General features: G+C 37.8%; 1 protein-coding gene across 1 annotated transcript in view; it reads right to left on the bottom strand.

The window, feature by feature from the left end:
• The window catches only part of Lgr5 (leucine rich repeat containing G protein-coupled receptor 5), a 169733-nt gene that overhangs the window by 19255 nt on the left and 124289 nt on the right, over positions 1-26189 (bottom strand). The window contains exons 5-8 of the mRNA XM_087192427.1: positions 6749-6964; positions 4550-4621; positions 1489-1557; positions 29-100 (exon numbers count right to left, since the gene is read on the bottom strand). Of these exons, the coding sequence (XP_087048553.1) occupies positions 29-100; positions 1489-1557; positions 4550-4621; positions 6749-6964 (429 nt within the window). The remainder of the gene's footprint in view (positions 1-28; positions 101-1488; positions 1558-4549; positions 4622-6748; positions 6965-26189) is intronic.

Here is a 26189-nt window from a genome sequence, read left to right as displayed (position 1 = left end):
CAAACCCCAAAACATTTTGGTTACTTACATTGTAATAAGAGAAGGGTTGACTACAAATGCTTTCTCAGGTATTGACCTGATGTTGTTGCTATGAAATCCTCTAGAAAGAGAAAAAATGTACAGAAAATCATGTGTGGGGTAAAACTATTTACTAGCCCTCCCCCACCCCTCAATGTGGTAATAATCAACACCTTTAGTAACCAGAGGACAAAATTAAATTCCTCTCTCCTTAAAACTTTGGTATCTTCCTTTACTCTCAAGGATAAAAAGAAACCACATACTGTCTTCTTGGACAAGGAATGGAGATTCTGCTATTGTGCTTTGTGGAAACTTATGATCTGACACTATAAAAAGAACATCATGTGTTAATATCCAGTAGAGCATGGTTGCATAATAGCCTGAGGTGTGGAAACTATCTTTGGTCAGGAGATTACAATCATTCCTCTTTACCGAATTTGGAGCTAGAAGAGAAAACTGACTTAAACTAGAGTGATGTAGAGATTTAAGTAATCCTCTTAGGAGGACAGAGTTTCCAGAATCAAAGGAAGGTGCCTCAGCTCAGCGAATCTGTAACAATCAATTGATTCTCATCTGTCAGGCTAATGCTCTCTGAATGGCACAGGACCAGAGCCAAAGATCTCTGGGTCTTAGGTGAGCTGATGGCTGTATGAGATGAGTGGCTGTCTTAGGGCTGCCTGACCTGTATGAAGACCCTCCGATAGAGCCACATGTGGAGTTTCCTGAGGCAGACTGCTGAAGGCCTTTTCTTTTAAGCAAGCTCCCCTGTCTACCTTCTTTGGCTGAGTGTCTTATTTTTCACTGCCAGGAGGACAAGTTTCTAGGTTTATTTTCCTTTGTAAGTGTTAGAACATTACCTCTATAGGTAATGTTATTTATTTTCTTAGGTACAAAGAAAAGCCAATTAAATTTTATCATCTAAAAGATATACATGTAACCTAATGGCTGAGAGTTAGCTGTCTCTTAGTAAACTTGTATTTTAAAAATTAACTAAGGTTCACACAGCATTTAAGGAAAGTTGTGTGTAATGAAATTTATATGAAGGCATCTAGCATTATACAAAGCACATACAACTCCATTAATCCAGTTCTATATTAATGCAAGCTAGAAAAGTTTAGATTCTTAGAAATGTTTAGCAATAACTGAATTTAGTTATAGTTCTACAATCTGTAAAGTATATACATGTAAGAGGAATGTGTGTGTCTTAGAAAAAGAGAAAAGAATATGGCTTAGAGAAATATGAAGTATCTTCATACATGGGTAGATGAGTAACCCATCATAAATTAAAACTCAGGTATTTGCTGGTGATAAGAATCAACTAAAATGTATTTCAAGTGCATTTTAAACCATTTTTTATGTGAGCTTTAAAATTTTTCCTGTAAGTCATGTTATGTATAATAATAACACATATGTTCAAAATAAATTCACAAAGAGTAAAGTTCTTCTACTAAAACTGTCCTAAGTACTTACAGTTCCTTAAGGTTGGAGAGTGTCCTGATTGCAATGGGAAATTCATCCAGGTTATTGTAATTTAAATCTCTGAAAATGAGTAAATAGTATTTTCAGTTTTTTAATATAAAACTCACATATATAAAATATACATTCAATAATATGTTATTCCAATGGACCCATATCACTGGTGAAAGTTCTACTTCCTTTTCTTAATGGAGAGGTTTTCTTGGCTTGCTTACTACCAACACTCCATAAGCATTTGCATTAAAATAGTCACTACACCTATAAGGTAAATTTTAGAGTCAAAGTTCAATGGCACTGGAGCATATAAAACAGGGAGGAACATGCAGTTAACTTCCAAATAGGAGGGCTGCTTGCTTGGTGGGATGTTGACCACTTGCTGGTGGAGCTCTTCATCTAAATTTGGTTCACTGTACTGGCAGCTTGTGTTTGCTCTCCTTGAGGCTCCTGGACTGCTCCCCCTTTCTTGTTTTCTCCTTCCCTTCTTAGAGACAGGTATCTTAAAGGGCTGCATTATTTCTGAATCCTGTGGAGAGCCTGCATGTCTCTCAGTCTGAAGCCCAGAATGAGACTTGCTTCTAGAGAGGTTTATTTGACACAGGGTACTCTCAGGAAGCACATCTGGTCTAGAATTTTCTCAAATCAAAAATAGTGGTTCAGGTCAGAAGTATGTTTTCTGTGAGGCGAAGCTCTATATTATCCCCTCACACAGAGAGAAGGGAGGGCCAGACAATCTCCAATCATTAATTTCTCTATCTGTTATGACGCAAATGACTTTTCAAGTATACTACACACAAGTGCTATTATTCCACATTATATCTACAACTTCATATGAAAGAGTAATTGTTGGGCTGCGGATTTAGCTCAGTGGTTCTGCCGCCTGGCTCCCAAGCATCAAGGTCCGTGTTTGATCCCCTTAAAAAAGAAAAAGAAACTGCCTCCTGGTCTCTGGGAATCGCAGATTTCCCAGATGATGCAGAAAAACCTTTTGGCCAGGCAATCAGATATGGTTAGATCCTCCTCTATGAAAAAGAATTGTTATTTAATTTTATGAGGAAGATAATTTGACTGAGTTAAACATGAATCAAGATTCCTACTTATCTGGCACAAATCATCTTTAAGCTATACCTCAGGCAGGAAACTCGTGTCTTTTGTGGACATAAATTTTCTTCCTGTTTGTAAATCTCTCCAGATGCTCTGTTCTGATTAAATGAGGATTGGACCCTTATAAATTACTTGGATTTCTAGTGAGGGAAAGGAAGAGGTTGGGAATAATCAATTTACTGATTCCCTGTAGCCTTGGGCAAGATGGAGGGAGACAATAAGATTCATACAAATTTGATCCTGAAATATTTTGCCTTATGGTATTTATATGCAAGCTTAGGTCAGTGATGGTGAACCTTTTAGAGACTGAGTGCCCAAATTGCAACCCATCACAAGGTGCCAACACTGCAATTAAACCTGAATACTGAGGTTTTAGTTTAGAAAAACAACTGATACATTAACATCTTTTGTCTTAAAAAAAAAAAAAATCACACACATGCCATAAGTTGCCTACCACTAGCCCAGGTCCTTATCTAGGATTGGGAAAAAAACCTATTTATGGAAATATCCGAAGTCCATATTTTTTGCTGTTGTTCTTCCTATTGTCCTTTTGAAAGGACTGGAAGGTGATCTCACTTGCTGAGATCCCCCACACCAATCCTGAGTAGATAAGAGAGTTCTAAGTTTTCCTAGCTGCTGATAGAAACTGTTTGCCTATGCCATTAAGTTGACATCAAGGTCTTACCTAGACAAGTTCATCTTTGACACCCATGAGGAGACAGTGACTTAAGGAGAATTGTTTGTGCTTATCCACAAGACCAACATCAGATAGTCTCTTGAAATTACTGGCCCCAGAGTTGGTTAGAAGCTAAATTGACCATGTGCAAATTGCTAAGCTTTGTATGTAAATGAACAGTGTTTCCCAAGCATGAGAGAAGTGGATTTTGGTGTTGTGCTTCTCCAGTCCTGGACAGAGTGGCCTTGTCCATCTATTGTACTTGAGTATTAAAAATGTCAGGATGGAGGTAGAGGTATCACTGCAACCCCCCTCCACTCCCGGCATACTCAGAACTGTCACTACATATCATTCTACCTCTTCCACTCAACAAGGCAATGCAGGAAGCTCCTCCCTTGGGGAAAGGCTAAGACCCTGGTGTGGCCGAGGAGAACCTCTACCTTGGCTCTGGGAGAGAGTCTAGTTAGCGGGACTCATTTTTATCATCAATATCAACTAAGAACTGAAATTTTGACCTATTTTTTTTTTTTTGGTACCGGGGATCAAACTTCGGTCCTTGCGCTTGCGCAGCATTGACCTATTTTTTGGAAGTAGAATCTGAAGATAAACATGGACTTCAGAATCAGACTATAGAAGGAAATAAATCCCAATTATGCTGCTGATTACATATGTAATATTGACAAAATAACTTACCCTCAGTAGAGCCTATGATAGAATAATAACATTTGCTCTCCTGGGATGTTTATTAAATTATTGGAATGCCATGTACTCACTCAATGCAATAGCTGATTATAGAAATAATCAATAAATGGCAGTTATTATCACTGTTTTTTGAAATTTTTTAACACAAATACACTCTACTTTCCAGTGAAATGCCTATTTATCTCAGATTGGAGACTCAGGCATTTTTGTAGTCTGCATCTTCTCATTCAGCAGAGGGGACCAAACTCATGAATAGTGGACCTGAGTCACAATATGCATTTGATCCTTGGCACAGGATAGACAAACCTAAGCAAACATTCACTGCTCAGAAAAACATGTCATTTAACTTAACAGATACTCTAATTATCACTCTCATTAGATTAAAATAAAATCTCAGTTTCATGTTTAGCTCTTTGGGGGGTGTGTGTGTGTGTAAGACAGAACCACTGTAAATATGTTTAAAGCTCAAGCAATTAACCAAACCAAATAGAAAGTTTGGCTTTAAGGCTATTTTGATTCCTTCAGAATATTAATGAAAACACTGCAAAAAAGGAAACAAATAAAAGGTCAACTCACAAAGTCTCTAGGCTGTGGAGCCCATCAAAGCATTTCTTTCCCAGGGAGTGAATTCTATTGTTATGGAGATGCCTGCAGGAGAACATTACCCACAGTCACAAGGCACAACACACGCAAATTTAGGCAAAACATTCTGATTGCTTAAATCCAAAGAAACTTTTACTGAAGAATGCACTAATCATAGGAAATGAATAATTTTAAGTCTATATGCCTCATTCACTTATATCATAGATGGCTCTATATCATTGAATTTAAAAGATAATCATAGTTTAACTGTTTGGGTTTGAGATATCTGGGAGTATTAATAATCAGAACATGATTAAGTAAATTCAGATTTTCCAATATAATTTGTTCAGTATGATTAAGATATAGAAGGTTAAACTGAGATATTGACTATCATTGAGACATGGGATCTAAAGGAAAGGTGACAGGTGTACTCAGCACGATTTCTATTAAAACTGAAGGATTATAATTGGCTACATTCCCAGTGTTGGGCCACAGGTCAGCAGGAAACATCGATTTCAGTTACAGGGAATGATGATCAGATTTTTTTGGCTGCCCAAGAAGATTAGTTATCATGACACAGTATTAATGTGTATAATTATCATCTTTGGCTCAACTAGTGAGTCAGTTAGGCCAAAGCCACTGAGAACAGCTGTGTATACAACTGAAAACTGGACCAATTCCCAAAGGGATTTTTGGAAAATGCGTTTTAGGGGAACAGGGTGAAAAAGAATAGCTGAATCTCTGTAAATACATTCCTTTTAGTAGAGAAAAAGTGTTAAAACATATACCCAGTTTCTGATAGGTCAGTTGCATCATCTTTATATGTGAAATTTAGTATAGACATTTATTAACATCCCCTAAACTTCTTTCCCTTTCAGACTAAAATTTTTGTTTTAATAAATCTATTTTAGTTTCATGTGAGAGCTATGTACGTTCATTAGGGATCTTCTACATGCCACAGATAAGGAAGAGAATTGAAGAGAATCTAAAAAGATAAATAAGATATTGGTCAGCCCTCAAAGAAGTACATACTACTCCTTTGGAAGAGGCAGACATGTAATCAAATCTAGTAACCAAATGAGATGATAGAAGGCAGCAGTGAGTCAGTTGGTGGGCTTGGAGTGAAGGGAGAAATAGGGCAGAAACCTTCCTCAAACTTCCAAAGGATTATGGTTTGGCTTTTAAAAGTCTCCAAAGTCCCCATAGGCTAAAGGGTCGCCACTACTCTGTGGCACTGTTGGGAGATGGAAAGAAGTCAGGTCATTGGAGTGCCTCCAGTGAAGCAGACATTGGAACCCACCCTCTTGTTCTGTTTTTCTTTGCTTTCTCGCTGCCATGAAGTGAGAAGCTTTGCTCAAGTATGCACTACTTGCCCTGATATTCTGCCTCACTACAGGGATACAAGCAATGCAACAACAGACTAGGGACTGAAATCTCTGAAACAATAACCCCACGTAAGTCTTTCCTACTTTAAGTTGTTTATCTCAAGTATTTTGTTACAGTGTCAGAAAGCTAACACACTAAGCAAATGATCTTACAGCCTTTTAAGTGGCAGCTATTTTCCTATTTCAGCATTAATTGGCTATTCTGACTTATATATGAAAGCATGCTGCCTCAATCTTCAAAAAGACTTGATTATTTTTCAAACTTTTACTTATTTGAGAATCATTTGAATTTAGTAAAATAATGAAATCTAGAGCTAACGGAAAAAAAGCTGTACAAATGCATTACTCACTGTCAATGATTAGATTTCCTATCTCTTTCCTTAGCTCAAGAAGTACTTATTTGATATTATTAATACATATTATTAAATAATAAAGACATCTTTCAATTTAACCTGAACTTTCAATTATTAAAAAAAATCAAAGAATTTTTATTAACTGTGGTTACTGTACTAACTGTATTGTACAGTGATTCCTTGTACAATATACAATGGGTTCCACTAAAGCAGTGGTCATATTTTATTATCTTTGTGTTCCCAGCAGTGTTTGGCATTTATCAGGTGCTTGATAAATGTTGTTTAAGTCATTTACACAATTGGAACATTTATAAGTCATTTTGGGGAGGGACTCAGGGAGTTTTCCTTCCTTAAAATGTCTCCATTAAAGCTTTGAAGGGCCAGCATGTTAAGGCCAAGGTTTTAGAATAAACTTAGAAACTGTTAAAAGAGAACACAAAATCAATAAAACTTACAGAACCACCAAACTGGAGAGGTTTCCAAAGGCATAATCTGGTATGTAGTGTATTTTGTTCAGGGCCAAGGTCATGGCTTGCAAAGCTGATAAACTTCTGAAAGCCTGGACAGGGATTTCTGTCAAAGCGTTGTCATCCAGCCACAGGTGCCTCAGGGAATGCAGGCCACTGAAGCAGCTGGGTGGCACATAGCTGATGTGGTTGGCATCCAGACGCCTGTGGAAGCAAGCAAGCAAGGATGGAAGAGAGAGCAAAGTCCAGGCAGAAGATGGACTTTGTAGAAAGACTCTCCAGACATTTTACAAGAGCGAAACCCAGCCTGGGATGTTCAGCATCCTTTACATCTGGAGCATCTTCTTCTCCTGATGGGTTGTCCTTCTCATTCATGGATAGTGATCTTCATGTTTTGATTCCTAAACCCAGCAAATAGACATCCTCTTTCCTTTTTCTCATCTTGAGGCAAATGAATGCCTTTACCTTCTTGGACATTTTTGAACATACTAGTCACAGCGATCTACTAGTGTGTTCCATAAGTTCTGGGAAAAGATGATTTCAACATTTTAAAGGGACTGAATAATTTCTAGAGGCTCTTAGATAAGTGTTAGGGGGAGAAGCAGCCCTCCCTTTCTGAAAGAGCCTAATACAGATGCCAAAGAGCTTAACACAGACAGACCGGCTTTCTTGCTCATCTTAACGATTTGCCTTGGGCAGATATTTGTTTTAATGACATTTTAAATGAATAATAAAATCAATAGTTTTACAGCTTTTGCTTCTTTTTCCCACACTTCACTTTTTCAAATGGGAAAATACATCTAAAAACAGGTTTAGTCAATGGGCCGTTGCAGCTTTGGAGCCAGCAGAGGGAGTACAGTATGTTTATTTTCCTCAGTCCAATATAAATAGCAGCTATAATTAAAATGCCTTCACTATACTCATGGAAGTGACAAAACTCACGTAGTTTAATATTTTCTGTGAGATACATGAACAGTAGAACGACCATCATTCAACTCTGCTCCTAACAGCCCTCACCTTTTTTTAATCTGTTTTTAAGACACGCATTTGTTTGCATTTTCAAAGCTAGGATTAAAAAAATACAAGTTGCATTTTAAGCAGTCCATGTATTAGGAAGGATTAGAGAATCGAGAGAATTTTGAAAAAAAATTTTGTATACATTTAAGACTAAACAGATGCCGGAAGTATGCCAGGATCACAAAATAATCTCTTGTAAACCAAATTTAAACAGTTTAGAAATAGAATTCTCTGTGGTAGCAAAGCTAATCTCTCTGGAAAGCGGCTTCCTCACTTTTGGTCACATATGTCATTCTCGTCATTCTTCGGTTCCTACTTCTCTTGATTGTGCGGGAACAATGACACCTTAAGAAACCGGGGCCAAATTTTGGTAATAATTGAGTTAAGATCACTTGGAATAAATTTTAAAAGTTTGATGTCTTGGTCCATACACACTTAAATTTCTAGTACAGCAGCCATCATTGTAGGCACCAGAAACACTCCTTCCCCACATACAAATAAATGAACTGGACATGTTTAGGAAAACTCAGTGCTGTCTCTTCTCCCTTCTCCAGCAACAATGTGCATGGCCCAGGTTCAAGATATGGTACAATTTCATTGGGGGATGAAGACTAGTAGTGAAGCACATACATAACCCTTTCTTAACTACTGCCTTGACTAAAAAAATCAAAGCTTTATATATAACATAAAGTATTATGTAAAATATTTATAGTATACACCTCTGAGTTTTAGTTGATATAGGGTCTGATTATTGCCATTTGCTTATGTATCAAAACAGGTGGCTCCTAAATGTCTTGAAAATGGAAAAACTTAAAGTTCAATACAAATGTTGGGGTGCATTTATAGAAAAGGCTGTCTCACTGTTGAGTCATAGGCTTGTCTTCTTTGATATTTTAAGTTGCTACCAATGCGAAGTGCCCTGGTATCACTTCTGTAGGTTAATAAATCCATTCCTTTGGACGGATATCTTTTCTGCTGTTGTTATTGAAGTGCTGGAGATTGAGAGTGCCAAGCTACATCTCTAGTCCTTTTAATTTATTTTTTATTTTGAGACAAGGACTCACCAAGTTGCCCAAACTGGCCTTGAAATCGCCATCTTTCTGTTGTATCCTCCCGAGTAGTTGGGATTACAGGAGTGCATCACCAGGCCTCCCTGGTTGGATTCCTTTTATGAATCACATTTTTTTCCTCAGAAAAAAGAGTGAAATATGTTCTCGCCACAGTATTATCTTACAGAAAATTGCTATCTGAAGTGAAATGAGTAAGTCAGAGCAATTATTCAGCCCTAAAACTCTAAATATAAATTCTCCTGGACCTAATACTCCTCAGCATAGAACTTCAGGCATACTGAGTCCAGCATTAAAATGTCTTTCTACTACAGAGTTTCTTCATTTAAGAAGCTTGCAATAAAGGATACTTCTAAATGTAGTATTTTAAAGTCCATATCTACCTGACCTCAGAGGTCCCAACCTAATTCAGAGTGGAATATTGTTCATACTCAAGGGCATTAGCTGGTTTAATCTTCTCCTCCCAGCTTTATTAAAGTATAACTCACAAATAAAAATTATGTACAATGTGATGTTTTCATATATGTGTACATTGTAAAATGATTAACTCAAGCCAATTAACATATCTGTTACCTCTCACGCTAATCATTCTTTTGTGGTAAGAATGTTTGGAATCCAATCTGTTAGCAATTTTCAAGTATACAATAAATTATTGTAGGCATCATGCTGTATAACAGATCTTCAGAATTTATTAATATTGTCTGAGACTTTGCACCTCTCTCTGTCAACCTTCCAGGCCCTGGAAACCATTATTCTACTGTCTTCTTCTGTATCTGATTTAATCTTAACAGAACATCTCAAGGCTATACTACCAGGGTATGGAATTAGCCCCATCACTTATACAGGTGGTTCTTACAGAACGAGGTTAAGACTGTGGACATAGCAGTTGGCAGGGCACAAGTTGTGCCCATTCAGTGAGTAAACAAAGACCTTGCATTGTGTAAATCTCATCTTTTCGGGCAGCTGGAATTCTCTATTCATATGCTTGGAAAATGGAATATTTAAGCACTGAAGTGTAAGATAAACATCACTATACAATACAAGAAAACACACATAAAATACGGTTCAATTATATACTTTATTATCAAAAGCCAAAACAAATGACATTCTACAGCTTCATTTTTTAAGTGTTACAGTATTTCCATTTCATGCAAGTTACAAAGGGAATGTGTGTGTAGGCAGTTTAATATCTGAATTAGTACAGAGATACAGATGGAAGTCTCAGGTTCAAGCTAGTACAGCAGCTATAGAACCATGAACAAATCAAGAAACCTCAGCCTTAACATCTATAAAGTGGGGATAACTTCTCTCTAGCTTATAGGGTTTCTTTATGATAAAAGGCAATAATACAATAGGGCTCATAAATATAAAGTGCCATAATGATTACAAATTACTTTTATCTGAAGCAGGTTAACAATTTTTGTTTTTGCTTTTGAGTACTGAACTACTGAGAAAAAAGTGGTAAACTCAAATTTGCTGGGGCAAAAGTTGGCTACAACAAGTGTTACACCATGAGTGAATTTCAGTTCCGAGAAGAATAGGGTGTTTGTTTTGTTCCTTATAAGAGAAATAATTAAGAGATATCTAAATTAGACTTAACAGGGAATGAGATAAGATGGCAAAGCTGTGAGTACCAGCAACACAGCTCCTCCAAGACCAAAGTGCCCAGAGTCTGGAAAGGTAACAGAGTCGGAGAGGTAACAGAGTGAGTGAAGGGCACCCGGAACTACGAGGGAACTGACAGAAGAAGAGAAGAAAATAGGATCCATTACTACAGAAGAAATTGCTCACAGTGATATATGTGCATCCATGTTCATAGCAGCACAGTTTGTAATAGCTAAAACTTGGAAACAGCCTAAATGCCCATCAGTTGGAGACTGGATAAATAAAATGTGTTTGTTTTTTATAAAACGGAGTACTACTCAGCCTTCAAAAATGAGAAATTAGAGACATTTATAACTAAATGGATGCACATTGAGGCGATAATCTTAAGTGAAATAAATAGGACACACATGTGTAAATATGGAATAGTTTCTCTAGTGTGAGAAACTGAAAGTGTAAATAAGGACTAAAAGGTATAATAGATAATGTGAAATAGGAAGAAAAAGGGCAAAGGGGAAGGGGCAGTGGGAGGGGTAGGGGAAAGGAAAGAAGGGAATGGAATTAATATGAGAAAATAAAAAAAGGAAACAAAGTCTCTGTAAATAGGGAGGGATGGAGGGGTTGAAGGGAGGGCAGGGGAAGGGGGAAAAAATAAGAACCAAGTGAGTATGTAAAGGTGCATATCTCCAATGATGAATGTCATTAATATGTACACCTACAATGTACCAATAAAAGGATATACAAAAAAAAAAAAAAAAAAAGAAGCAGCACACAAATCCTTGAAAAAAATGGACACCAAAAATAGGCCATTAGCAGGCATGGTGCTCATGCCTATAATACCAGCACTGTGGTAGGCTGAGGCAGGAGGATGACAAGTTTGAGGCCAGGCTGGGCAACTTAGTGACTTAACATCCTATTAAAATTAAAAATAAATACATAAAAGGGGGGAGGCTTAGGAAAAACAAAAGAAATTGCTCACCAACGCAGACCAGAGAGACTGCCCAGTATAGGCAACAAAAAAATTTTGTTGTCCACTGTGAAATAGAGACGGAACTTGGATTAGAAGAATTTTATGTAATCAAAGACAACAGTGAGAGCACGAGACACTGCTTCCCGATTGGCCCCTCCTACAGTCAGCAATCGGTGAGTGAGGGGGAACAGAGTCCCCACACAGTCACTCGGAGAAGCGGGTGGGTGAGGTCACCATCTTATTTCAAGAAGCTTGGGGCTTGAGCTCCAAATAGCCTCACTGCCACTTCATTGCTAACTCCTCAAAGTGGAAGAGGGAAGAGCTCCCTCACAATGGACAGGGGGCAGCTGGATAGCAGATTGAGGGAAATGCTTCTGAGAAGCTCAGCCTTAGCCACTAAGGACCAGAGGTGTCTTCCGGCTCTGCGGTCAGAGGCGTGGGACAGGCAAACACTGGCCGGCCGGGGAAGGAGACACTCCCACTCTGCCCTGCAACCGGCACCTGAGCCAGCCGTGGGACAAAGCCCCCTCTCCCAACCAGTGCACGAAAATAACCACCCAGTGGAACTGAGGAAGCCGCAGGATCCGGGAGGGACTGTGCACCAACCTGGGAGCTGGCTCCACAGGAGGGCACCACAACAGCTGGGAGAGCAGCGAGGAAATGGCCTCGGTGGGGAGACAAGTGTGAGCTGCCCAAGCGAGTCTGGAAAGTCGCTGGCTGACCGCAAGCCCCGGCGTCAGGAGGCCTAAATCAGCCCAGCAGTGAGCACGAACTGCAGCCTTGGAGGGGTTACACAGCACATTTTTGGTCTCTGTCGGGAACACCAACACAACTCTGGATACCAGAGGAATTTTATTAGTGTCCCTTTTCTTTGCGTGATTCACTTTCTGGTATCTCTTCGGTTGTGTGTGTGTGTGGGGGGGGGAGTTGTTTAGGGTTTTTTACCTTAATTTTTGTTCTGTCCTATTTGTTCTCCTTCTCTTTCCACAACTATCTCTATTGATTTTACATTTTCATATGAGTGAATAGTTTCTTATCTTTCTGGTTTGCTTCAATATTCTATTGCCTTCTCCTTCACTGTTTCTCTCCTGCCCTATTCTCCAGTCTCCCAAAGCCTGGATGTTTAGCCTGTGCCTTCCAACCTTGCTTCTACTATATTTCTTTTTTACTTATCTCTCTATTTTGTCTCCTATCCCTCTTACCCCATCCCCAAATCCACACACACTCCACACACACTCTATTAAGGAGAAACTCATTGCATAAAAAGTCTTGTTTTTTATTGGATTTATATATACTGTTATATATAACAGCAGAGCTTGCTTATATGGTTAAAGGTACCAAACTAACAGTTACCACAGTTTGTCATTTGCTAGGCTCTGCTTGTTGTTATTGCTAATTGTATTACTTTAAGCAGGATGTCCTACCTGTTGTAATCAGTTGTTCTCCATTATCTGACAACACTGTGATTGTTTAGGGTATAACCATCACCATAGTCCAGTACCAAAGGACTGGTTGCTGAACTAAATAGATAGCAACCTTGCATCCTTAACAAATTGGAAAAGTAGCATCTTGGGATAGACACAAAAACCAAGGACCACCTATACATAGAAGAAATCTCTGAGGAATAGTCATTTCCTAGAGAAACCTCAATATTAGTGATAAAGCTATCTACCATAAGAAATCTACAAGCAACAACTCAGAAAACAAAATAAAATTTGAAAACTAGAAAATGACAAGATGCAGAAGCAAAATGCAACCCTAGACCTCCAGCTCAACAAGTATAAGTCCAGGGAACAATGAGATAGAGGAAATCAGAAGCCACCTATTGGAACTTTCTGAAATGATCATAGCAGAAGTGAAAAAACAGATGAGGCTATAGAGAAAATAATCTTTCAGTTAAAAAAAGAAATGACCATTAAAATGAAAGATATCCTCAATGAAGCTAGAGTAGACACATAAAAAAATAAAGGGCTTAGGAAATTGATGGAAACCATGAATGTCGAACACAGGAAAGAAATGGAATCCACAAAACAGATTCAAACAGATATCCAGGAGATTAAAAACCATAGAAAGTACTCACAATCATTTGAACCAAGGTGAGGATAGAATTTCACATCTAGAAGACAGGACTGCAATTATTGACCATGAAAAGAAAGATTTCTTAAAAAAGAAAGAGACCATGAAAAATCAATCCAACAATTCCAAGATGTTGCAAAGAAAAATAATATAAGATTGATTGGAGTCAACGAAAATGCTGGAGACAGAGCAAATACCATGCAAAAGCTGTTCAAAGAAGTAATGGCAGAAAACTTCTCAAATGTGAAAAAAATTTGACACACAAATAAATGATGCATATAGAACCCCAATAGCCATGACCAAAATAAATCCACACCAAGGCATATAATAATCAAAAGTCCAGAAATTCAGCACAAGAACAAAATATTAAAAGCTGTTAGAGAGAAAAGAAACAAATCACCTATGAAGGAAAGTCCATCAGAATTATAGCAGACTTCTCAAAACAAATTGTTAAGGCAAGGAGAGCCTGGAGCGAAATATTTTAAGCCCTAAAAGAAAACAACCTCCAACCCAGATTGATGTACCCTGCAAAGTTATCTTTCAAATTCAGCGGAGAAAGAAGATATTTCCATGGCAGAGAACAATTGAAGAAATTCATTATCACAAAGCCAGCTCTACAAGATTCCCTGAAGGACATTTTAGAAAGAGCTAATGAAGATCGCAATCCAAAGAACACCAATAGAAAGAAGCCATTAGGCAGGGCAAGCAATTAAACAGGGAGGAAAGACAAGAAAACAATAGCAGAAAAATAATATGACAAGGATAAGCCAATTCATTTCAGTAATAACCATCAATGTAAATGGTCTCAATTCACCAATCAAAAGAAACAGACTGGCAGAATGGATCAAAGAAACAGGATCCAGGGCCAGGGATTTAACTCAGTGGTTCTGCCACCTGCCTCACAAGTGCAAGGACCCGAGTTCAATCCCTGGTACCAAAAAAGCAAAAACAAACCAACAAAAACCCCCAAGATCCAACAATTTGCTGCATACAGGAAACACATTTAACTCAAAAAGAAATTTATAGGCTGAAAATCAAAGGATGGAAAACAATATTCCATGGTACAGGAACCCGGAAAAAAGCAAGGGTAGTTATTCTATTTGCAGACAATGTGAACTTCAAGCCAAGACTGATCAAAAGAGACAAAGAAGGTCACTACATCCTTGTAAAGGGAACAATGCAAGAAGAAGAGATAACAATCATAAATATATGTATGCACCAAATACCAGTGCACTCAACTATGTAAAGCAAATATTAACAGACATGAAAAATCAAATAAGCACTAATATAATTAAAATGGGGAACCTCAATACCCCATTGTCACAAATAGACAGATCAACTAGACAAAAAATCACTAAAGAAATACCAGAACTGAACCAAGCCAGTGAACAAATGGACTTAGTGAATGTCTACAGAGTGTTCCACCCCACAACATCAAATACATATTCTTATCAGCTGTCCATGGGACGTTCTTCAAAATAGACCACATACTAGCCCATAGAACACGCTTAAGTAAATTGAAATTATCTCATGCATCTTATTTTACCATAGTGCAATGAAATTGGAAATCAATGGCAAAAGAAATCACAAAGACTCTACAAATACATGGAAATCAAATAACACTCTCCTGAACAACCAATGGGTCACAGATGAAACTAAAGAAGTAATTAAACAGTATATACAATTAAATGATAATGTCGACACAACATGCTGGAACTTATGGGACACAATGAAAGCAGTCCTATGAAAGAAATTTATAACGGTAAATTCCCACATCAGAAAAACAGAACAAGCTCAAATAAAGAACCTAATGTTGTATCTCAAACATCTAGGAAAAGAAGAACAAGTCAAGCCCAAAACTCACTCATATGAGTGAGGAAACTACAAAGATCAGAGCAAAAATTAATGAAATTGAGACCAAGAAAACAAGAAAAAGAATCCATGAATTGGAGAGATGGTTCTTTGAAAGATTAAATAAAATCAATAAACCCTTAGCCAACCTTATCAATAAAAGAAAGAAAAGACTCAAATTCATGGAATTAGGAAAGAAAAGGGTAAAATCACAATGGATTCTGTAGAAATCCAGATGATCATCAATACCAACTTTGAAAACCTGTACTCTAATAAGATGTAAAACACAGAAGACATGGACAGATTCCTAGATACATATGAATTACCAAAGCTGAATCATGAAGATATAAAAATTCTACATAACCCAATATGAGTCAATGAAATTGAAAATGTAATTAAAAACTTATCAACAGAGAAAAGCCCAGGTTCTGATGGTTTCACTACTGAATTCTACAAGAAATTTAGACAAGATCTAATACCACTACTTTTCAAACTCATCAGTGAAATTGAAAGGAAAGCAATACTTCCAAAATCATTCCTGGAAGCAAGTATTACCCTGATACCAAAACCAGAGAAAGACAAAATCAAAAGGGAGAACTACAGGCAAATCTCCCAAATGAACACAGATGCAAAAATCTTCAATAAGATACTAGCAAACAGAATGCAGCAAATCACCCAGAAGATTACACACCATGATCAAGTAGGATTCATTGCAGGGATACAGGAATGCAAATCAATAAATGTAATACACTATATTAACAGAGTCAAGGACAAAAACCATATAATCATCTCAATAGATGCAGAAAAAGCATTTGACGAAGTCCAACACCCATTCATGATAAAAACTCTACAGAAAATTGGAATTGATGGTCATTATCGCAATCTGATAAAAGCCATCTATGACAAACCAATGGCCAACATCATACTAAATGGATAAAAACTGAAAGCTTTCATCTAAAAATCAGGAACAAGACAAGGATGTCCACTATTACCTCTCCAATATAGTCCTAAAAACGTTAACCAGAGTAATTAGACAAGAGAAAAAAAATAAAAGGAATAAATATAGGAAAAGGAGAAGTTAAATTATCATTATTTGTAAATGACATAATATTCTACATAGAAGACCCCAAAAACTCCCCCCAAAAACTTCTAGGTTTAATAATCAAATTCAGTAGCATAGCTGGATACAAAGTAAACACTCAAAAATCAATAGCTTTCCTGTACACAAATAACAAACTCACTGAAAGGGATATTAGGGAAACCACACCTTTCACAATAGCATTTTAAAAAACGAAGTACTTAGGAAGGAATCTCAAAATAGAATTAGATCTTTACATTGATAATTACAGTACTCTGAAAAAGATGGAAGACATATCAGAAAATGGAAAGATATCCCTTGCTCTTGGGTAGGAAGAACCAACATTGTGAAAATGACCATATTCCAAAAATTGTTACGCAGATTTGATGCAATGCCAATCCAAATACCATTAGCATACCTCACAGAACTAGAGAAATCACTCCTAAAATTCATTTGTAATCAGAAGAGACCTAGAATAGCAAAAACAATTCTTGGCAACCAAGGCAAGACAGGGAGCATCACAATCCCTGACTTGAAATTATACTACAGTGCTACTGTGATAAAAACAGCATGATACTGGCAAAAAAAAAAAAAAGCTCCCCAAAACAAAAAGTGAACAAAAAAACCAGACCTGAAGATCAGTGGAACAGATTAGAAGATGCAGAAACAACTCCAAACATACTCAGCCACCTTATCTTTGACAAAGGAGCCAAATGGTCCCTGGAAGAAAGATAGCCTCTTTAATAAATTGTGCTGGAAAAACTGGCTTTCTACATGCCAAAGACTTAAACTAGACCCATGTCTCTCACTGTGCACTAAACTAAAATCAAAATGGATCAAAGATCTAAATATTAAAACAAACACTAAATCTAAAGGAAGAGAGAATAGGTAGAATGTTTGAGGACATAGGAGTAGGCAAAGACTTCATGAACAAAACCCAGACTGCACGGGAAATACTACAAAGATTCAACACTGGGATCTCATCTTATTAAAAAGCTTTTGCACAACAAGAGAAATCACCAACAGAGTGAAAAGACAACCCACAGAGTGGGAAAAAATTTTAGCCAGTGGTTCCTCAGACAAACGACAAATATCTAGAACATATAAAGAATTGAAAAAAAAAATCAGCCCACCAAAATTTAAAGACCTAATCCAAAAATGGGCATATGAAATAAGATGCTTCTCAGATGAAGAAGTTCAAAACAGCAAATAAATGCATGAAAAAAATCAACATCACTGGTCATTTGAGAGGTGCAAATTTAAAAAATGTTGAGATTCCATCTCACTCCAGAAAGAATGGCTATTATTAAGAAATCAACCAATAACAAATGCTGGAGGGGTTGTGGGGAAAAAGAAACTCTTCTCCACTGCTGGTGGGAGTGTAGACTGGTGCAACCACTGTGGAAATCAGTGTGGAGTTCCTCAATAAACTAAAACTAGAGATCCCTTTGACTCAGCTATTCCTCTTGCTATCTTCCCAAAAGAATTAAAATCATCATACCGCAGTGATATATGCACACCCATGTTTATAGTGGTACAGTTTGTAATATCTAAATCTCAAAAACAACCCAAGTGCCCATCAACCAATGAATGAATAAAGAAGATGTGGTTTTTTTTAATATAATGGAGCATTATTCAGCCATAAAGAAGGATAAACTTGAGACATTTCTAGGTAAATGGATGACATTGAAACCATATTCTCTTTTTCCCCCTGGTACCGGGAATCAAATTCAGCACCTTGTGCTTGCCAGGCAGCCAAGGTACTAATATGTTATATCCCCAGACCTTGAAACCATACTTTTAAGTGAAATAAATTGAACACACATGTGCAAATATTGCATTGTCTTTCTGGTGTGAGAAGCTGAAAGTGTAAATAAGGACCAAAATGTATAATAGATATTGTGAAATAGAAAGAAACTGTTCAAAATTATACTGAGTATGAGGTACCTTGTTAATAATTAAAATGTTTTATGCAAAAACAGTATAGTAGTATTAGGAAATGAATTGAGAGATAGATTAGCAAATGAAAATATATTCTTTTAAGATCATGATACACAGTATATTTACCATTGTTATTTTCTAATTATTTTTGTTATGAAAATTATTTTCATAGAACTGTTTTAATATTTTCTTTATTAATATCTACTTATATATTAAAATGAATTTCAATTACTATAAAGAATAAATTAGACTTAATAGAAATCACTCTTGTTTTTCAGCTTTTAGCATTATTGTGATATGTGTAGGTGTATGTGTATGTATATACATACAGCACATAATACCTTGGTTCAGCAACATTTCTGTTTCAGAACAATTCAGTTAGAAACAGGAGCATTTGGCAAAATATTGCTTCCATTCACAAACTCTGCATCAGGTGACAAATACAACTGCACCCATCTTCCCCACAAAAACACCAATGTGGCCATCTTCCCCAGAATTATGGAACAAATTAAGTTCATGAACTGAGGTACCACTGTATTTGTGTACACACATGCACATTATATAACCAGGCAAAATTGTCATATGAAGAATAGAACATCTTCATTCTGAAGGGAAAGGAAAAGTGGTTGATGTGTGATAGATGGCACATTCTCAGAGAAAGTTCCTAGCAATAATCTTAACATTTATGTGTGCCTCACAGTGTGACTGTTATGGTTTGTGTTTAGATGTGCCCCGAAAGCCTCATGTGAATGAAATGGGGCTTTTTTGGAGGTGGCTGGATCTAGAGTATGTGACACTGGAATTGATTCATGGTACAAAGCTAGGCTCAAGGGCACTAGGATTAAGGGTGTGAGTGCTACTTGCTTTAAGTAGTCTGGATAAGATAAAAGGGGCAGAAAGGAGCTGCTAAGATCCCTTGTTTCTCTTGCTGTCTTCCTCCAGCCATGAACTGTTGCCCCTCTGCCATGTGCCGCCTTGCCTTGGAGCCACCTGATTGTGGATTGAAATCTTCAGAAACTGTGAGCTAAATAAACCTTTGCCCCTTTAACTTTGGGTGTTGGATATTTTGTCTTCGCAACAAGAGAAGCAACTAAAACAGAAATTTGGTACTGGGAGTGGGGCTGTTGTTGTGACATTACCTGGCCATGTGGCTCAAGAGCCTTTGGAACTGGCTTGTGGAAAGGGAAGAGTTACAAAAGGTTCAGAGATGCTGGCTGAAAAAGTAGAGCTGGAACACTTTAGGTGGTGCTGTATGGGAAATTCTGGTCAGAGCTCAGAAGACCAGAAAACTAATAGAAATCCTGCCAGTAAAGACCAGGCTCAGGAGGTTTCTGCTAGGAAGAAGGATTGCATTGGCTGCTCGACTCCAGACTATGTGTGCTATGCCTTGGCAGAAAGTTTGTCTGCATTTTGCTTATGTCCACAGACTTTGCCTGAGACTGAGATTAAGGGCAATGGACCAATTAATCTGGCAGAAGAAATTTCAAGGCAGTCTAATGTTAAGGTGGTAACATGGCTACTGTTGGGGGCTTTTAGTCAGATTTATGTTGAGAATTAAGAGCAAAGAGCACGGGAGAATGATTTAAAACATTTTGAGTTTGACCAGAAAGGAAGCTCCAATAAAGCTGTGGACTGCAAAAATAGAGCAGAGGAGATCCTGATTGCTGAGAAGGAATAGGAGAATAGAAAAATGACATGAGGGCATCACAAGAAGCAGCAGGATCCTACCCTTTGGAGCCTCAAAATTGCAAAAGTGAGAGATTTTGCTTTGAGAAGAGAGCCCCAGAGCACCATGTTCCAGTATGGCAATATCCTAGGGAAGTTGTTCCTTGGAATTTGCTTCATAAGCACTGGACTCCTACAGTCAAGAGAGAAGGAAGCCTGGCTACTTGCTCCAGCTGGCCGCAGACCTTGACATCATCCACATGGTGCTAGTTTTAGGCACATGCAAAATACAAGAGTTGTGGGGTCAGGAAGGCTTCCACCCAGATTTCAGAAGAAGGCCAGGAGGCCAGGGAGTGTGCCCTTGAGAAGACAGTTTGTGAAGCTGTGAGTATGAAGCCAAAGATGCAGTGGAGATTTCAGAAGTTTGTAGAAGCCAGTGGATCGTCCGAGGAAATCTGCAAGGAGAGAGGAGCGGAGCCAGCCCAAGAGAGAAGCCATGGGAGCTACCACCGCCAGAAGTGCTATAGGGGCAGAGCCAGCCAAACACTTTGGAGTTTACAACTTGCCACAGATTGCCAGAGATGTTGGAAACGGAGCTGTGGGAATGTTTGCCCTGCTGGATTTTGGACTTGCTTTGGTCCCATTCCTATGTATTCCCATTTGTAGCTTTTGGAATAGAAATGTCTCTTGTGCCATTGAAGGTTGAAAATGTTTAACTTTCTTTTCATTTGTACAGGGGCTTGCAGCTAAGAGTTTGCCTTAAATCTCAAAGGAGACTTGGACTTTTTAGCAATGCTGAAACTATTCAGATTTGGCAACTCTGGGAGATGGACTAAATGACTTTTGCATAGAAGGATCTGCATGAGTCTTTGAGGGGCCAGGGGCAGAATGTTATGGCTTATGTTTAGATGTCCCCCCCAAAGACACATGAGAATGAGGTGGGGCTTTTTTGGAGGTGGCTGGATCTAGAGTGTGTGACAGTGGAATTGATTCATGGTGCAGTGCTAGACTCAAGGGCACTAGGATTAAAGGGGTGAGTGCTACCCACCCTAAATAGTCTGAATAAGATAAAAGGAGAAGTAAGAAGCCATTTAGGTCCCTTGTTGCTGTTGCTGTTTGCCTGTTGCCATGAACTGTTGCCCCTCTGCCACCTTGCTTTGGAGCCAGCCAATTACAGACTGAAACCTATAGAAACTGTGAGCTAAATAAACCTTTCCCCTTTAACTTTAGGTGTTGGGTATTTTGTCTCAGCAATGAGAAAAGAAACTAAGATATTGACAGAGGCAGAACTGCTATGCAGTTATGCACAACAAAATGAAATACTTAAACACAGTGGAATTGGCCCTGCTTTCAATTCTGACAAATAAAACTTCTTTATTATGATTTTGAAATACAATCTGAAATGGCACCCATTTTTTGCTCATGTTACCAAGAGTTTATGGTGAAATCATAGGTTTCATCTTTCTCCTACATTATCTACAACCACCTAGGTAATAGCCACACAGTAAACTGGAAAGCAGACTGAATTAGGATAATTAAAACAAATTTAAGATAAGATTGCCACTTTTTTTTGGATTTGGGGATCTATTTATTGGTTAATCTCTCTGTGGGTCAATTTTTACTTCTATAAAGTAGAATCTGAACATGTCACAGAATTACTGTGGGAATTAAGTGAGAAAATAGATTTGGACATGTTTTTGAAACAATAAAGCATTCTATAAATGATAGGCTTTATTATTTAAGTAAAAAACTTCAGATTTAGGGATTGGTATAATTTATTTCTCTTGAAAATTTTTCTTTATTCTTTTTGTAGTTTGTTACCCCTTTATAATTTCATATTTCTCTGTAGGAGACTGACCATTTCTATTGCATATGGACTAGAGGTGCTGCTGATTCTCTACTCACGCAACATCCCTTAATATGTATGTTCAGTAGCTAAGCTGCATGTTTTGTTGAGTGTTACAGCAAGACTTCCCTCACAGAGAAAAGGAGATGGACAAATCTTCCACGGTAGGCCAGCCAAAGGAAAATTGAGGCCTAAAAGGCTAGAATGGCTGAGGAGAAATATGATAATATCTAGTGCAAGAGCAGAATGCTCTGTATGAATCCCTGCAAAGTTACTTAGAAATCTACAACTGATGAGAAATGCCTTTGTCATGACTTTTGAGCTGATGCTGAAATAGCTCATTTCTCTGGAGGAAGGACCTGGCATTGGAGAGCTCCACAACTGCCAAAAAGATTGTGTTACTCAAGCTGCTTGGCTAAGGGGACTGTTTTTCATGGGACTTGTGTTGCTTCGCCTCACTACTGGGACCTGGGCAAGACCACCTAGTTCACAGGACAGGTCTGAGGAGCTTTGAGTATACAAGGTGTTTGGAGTCAGGATAACTTCACTCCCAGAAGACATCTGGGTTCTATTCCTATGAGAAATTTTCCGTCTTCCACAATAAATGTTCCAGGTCTGCAAAAAAATGTTTCTCTGGAGTGGGGATGTTGCACTGCTTCCTGACCAGATGCCCTAAGAATAGATGGTGCTGTGGAATTGTCACTCTGATAGGGTAGAAGGGATGAGTGGGAAAGTAAATATTGGAGGCCACTGCAGTTATCAGGGTGAGAGAGATGAATGCCTAGAAGAACTGTAGAAAAGAGGAAGGGCCTAATTTGTGGGTTGTCAAATAAATAAACTTGACAGAACTTGGTGATTCACCAGGTGTGGCCAGAAAGTGAAGCAAGGAGCTACTATGACTTAGGATTCTGGACTGGGCAATGGATGGATGGAGACCATGCAAAAAGATGGGTGAATATCACTCAGTATTACGTAGAATAAAAAAAACCAGAACTATGAAAGTAATTCTGTAAAATCAGTGTGTTCTATGTAGCAAAGAGCTAGAGGATAACAGACAAAATTTTAATCTTTATGTATAGCAATGGCAAGTTCATTTTTTTCCCATTTAAAGTGTTTTTCTTAATGGTTTTATGCATAAAAAGTTAACAGTGCAATTTCCTCTTTTAAAAGAAACATTTGGCCAATCTGCTTCATACTCTTGGGTGAAATTTTTGATTTATGAATGGCATTATTGTAGAGATTAGAGGCTCTAGAAGATTGCTCTTGCTGCTGCTGTCCCAGAAAATAGTCCTTTATAATCTTGTATATGACACCTTGCCAATGTCACATAAGTGTACATCTTTGTTTGAGGCTATCTTTGATGAGCTATTAACTATAAGGAAGAAAACGTTAGTCAGAAGATAAGCCATTGATCTTGGCTAATTCCATACTGAGATGATTGTAATAATGTCAATTATTAACATGGATGAGTGGAAGGGAAAAAAAGCCAAAAGTGTGAAGAATGTTGCAGCTGCATTATACACCTTATGGGAATTCATATAATAGGCAGAATTACAAAACATGGCAGTTTTAGGACTGACATTGCTCTTTTATGTTTAGATGAGTATTTTTCCTTCATAAGTTTTAAAAAAATGACCATTGCTGTCACATAGTGCGTACATTTGTGTGACCAGTTTTGTTTTTGTTTTTGGTATTGGGGATCGAACTCAGGACCTTGCGCTTGCAAGGCAGGCATGGAGCCACTGAGCTAAATTCCCGGCCCTGTGAGACCATTTTGAAAAAGTTATGAATTGTTGGAGGACTATAGAGATTTAATTTACAAATTTTTAGAAATAAAATTATTCTCAATTATTATTTGACTTTTTAGGTAAAATAAAGCTCATATAGTTCCAAGTCTATGTATACTAAAATTTAACAAAGTACAAAAAACTTCTGTTTGATAAAATTTCACCATTTTAAAGTTTTATTGCACTGGAGTCAGTGAATTATTAGAGCTTATTTTTTTCACAAGATCATTATATTAACACTATAAAGATAGAATTAGAATTTTATTCATATAGACCCTTAAAGATTGAATTAATACTAATTTAAGTAAATTCACAATAATATCAGAATCACTTTTGTTATTGTGGTTGCTACTTTTAAATATTTGTGGAGCAACTACAATGTGAGATTCCACCTTTTAATGAATTTCCCATACGAATGGGAAATTTCCTATAATCTCAGAAGATAATTAAGCTTATGAATTCATGTAAAGACTGTGATAGCTTAGAAAGAAAATTTCTACTTTTGCATTTCTTTTTTTCCATATGATTTACTGGTAAACTTAATATGGCTTCTTGGAAGAAAATTATTGTTTTACAACTATCTCTGAAAAGGTAACAATTCTTTTTCCATGTCTCCAGCTTGGGGCGAGATGGTCTACAGGTTCATTGAAGTACAACAGTCAGATATCTTGACTAGGACCTGGATGAAAAATGTTTAAAGGAACCAACTTCCATCTCCCTGGCACTGTTAAAAGAGTGCAAGACTCCAGTGAAGAACAGTGCTTGGGACAGAACCCAATGCCTTGTGCCTGCTAGGCAAGCAGGCATTCTACAACTGAGCTACATCCACAGTTCCAGGAAAGAATAGAAAGTCAAGTTACATTAAATTGCTCAGTTTCTCAGAAGTCACCACTGCTGTGAATTCTGCGGCAAGGAGATGACCTATAGGCAAAGTGATGTGAGCAGTAACTTCTTCAGTTTCATTTTTCTCCACTGAAAACAAAGACCTTTTTGTTAGGGCCATAGTCTCCCATGTACCATCAGGATTTGAAATTAGGGCTAATTTTTGACTCTTCCATTGCTTTTCAGACAATAAGTCATCAAGTTCTCTCCATTTATTTTCCTCTCCATGACTCTCCATTTCAATTGTCTTTTATCTCTTCACACCTGCATTACTGCAGCAGTCTCTGACGTGGTCCTTTTGCCTTTGACCTCTTATCTCTTCAATTAATCCTGTAGGCTTCTGCAGAGATTAATTTCCCTAAAATTATGCTTTATGTCATTCCCTTGTTAGGAACCTTTAGTTCTTCCACATTACCATTACTTTCAATCCAAACTTTCCCTGATATTCAAAGTTATCTATCCACCTTATTTGGGAAAACTTTTCTCCTATTTCTTGGTCCAGTCAAGTCTGTTTCTAGATCTTTCCTACATTTACTCTGGGCTTTGCATTTATGAGCATCCATTTGTGTTCAGGGCATCCGGCTGCTTGTCCTAATCTCATCAATCTTCCAAGACTTTGCATCATCTGGTCTTTCCACATTTTTACTTTTGAAGTGTGGAGACAATGGGAAAACTAATTCTGGAAGATAGATGAACTCCAAAATCTCAACAGGAATTCTGAGTTCAATTTGCAGCCCTGGGAAGGCATGTGAGCAAAGCTAGGGTACACAGATTAGAGTTTGGGATCAGGGAGATAGGTGAATGTAGATTTAGAGTCAAACTGAGGAGCTGACTCCTGGGTAGCTGACTAGCCCACCACTTAGAGTTTGGGTCTTTAGTTCATTTCAACAAGTGCTTCCTGAGGGTTGGTTGTCTTTATCCTAGGAACTGTGCCTGGTATAGGACATCTAGAAGTAAACCAGGCAGACATGGCCCCAACCCTTATAGAGCACATATTTTTCAAAAGGGTAGTCAGAAGTCATTGTAGTGAAGTGTTAGGTGAAAAGGAATGCATGGCAAGGGGACCTAATTTAGGTTTCAGGTTTTTAAAAAGTGCAGATCAGATCTGGATTTAAAGCTACGTGCATCTTTACTTAGTTGTTTCTCCTCAAATACAAATATTCAAGACTAAACTCATTATCCCTCCTCCCCAAATATAGTCTTCTATCAGTGTTTATCCTGGTCATTTGCTTCATTAAGCACATGGTTGCATAATCCAGAAACTAAAAATTCATCCTCTTTACATTTTTCTCCTTCATTCCTCATTGCCAATGCATTACCAAAACACTGGTAATTTTATCTCCTAAATACTTTTCAAATCCACCTTCCTTTTTCCATCTTTACTGCCATCACTGTGACAAAGTTTTTCTTTTTTCCTACACTGCTTCAACTACAGATCTGATCACTCTCTGGATTGCTCAGCACCCTCCAGCAGATTCTCACTTTGCAATAAAGACTGGAATCCTTGATGTGGCCCAAATGGCTTGCACAGGGTTTGGTCCCCAGCTGTCTTACCAGTTTTTCTGGCATGTTGTTGCTTCACCTCATGCCTCTTGCCTTGGCCACTGATCTGCTCTCTGTTCTTCCCTATGACACTTGTTTTCTCCC

This window comes from Heterocephalus glaber, unplaced genomic scaffold, assembly GCF_053883595.1.
Source record: "Heterocephalus glaber isolate CG9 unplaced genomic scaffold, H.glaber_assembly_v1.0 deba00001571, whole genome shotgun sequence".
Taxonomy (NCBI): domain Eukaryota; kingdom Metazoa; phylum Chordata; class Mammalia; order Rodentia; family Bathyergidae; genus Heterocephalus; species Heterocephalus glaber.
The sequence above is the reverse complement of the archived record's forward strand: the minus strand, read 5'-3'. Positions and strand labels throughout refer to the sequence as shown.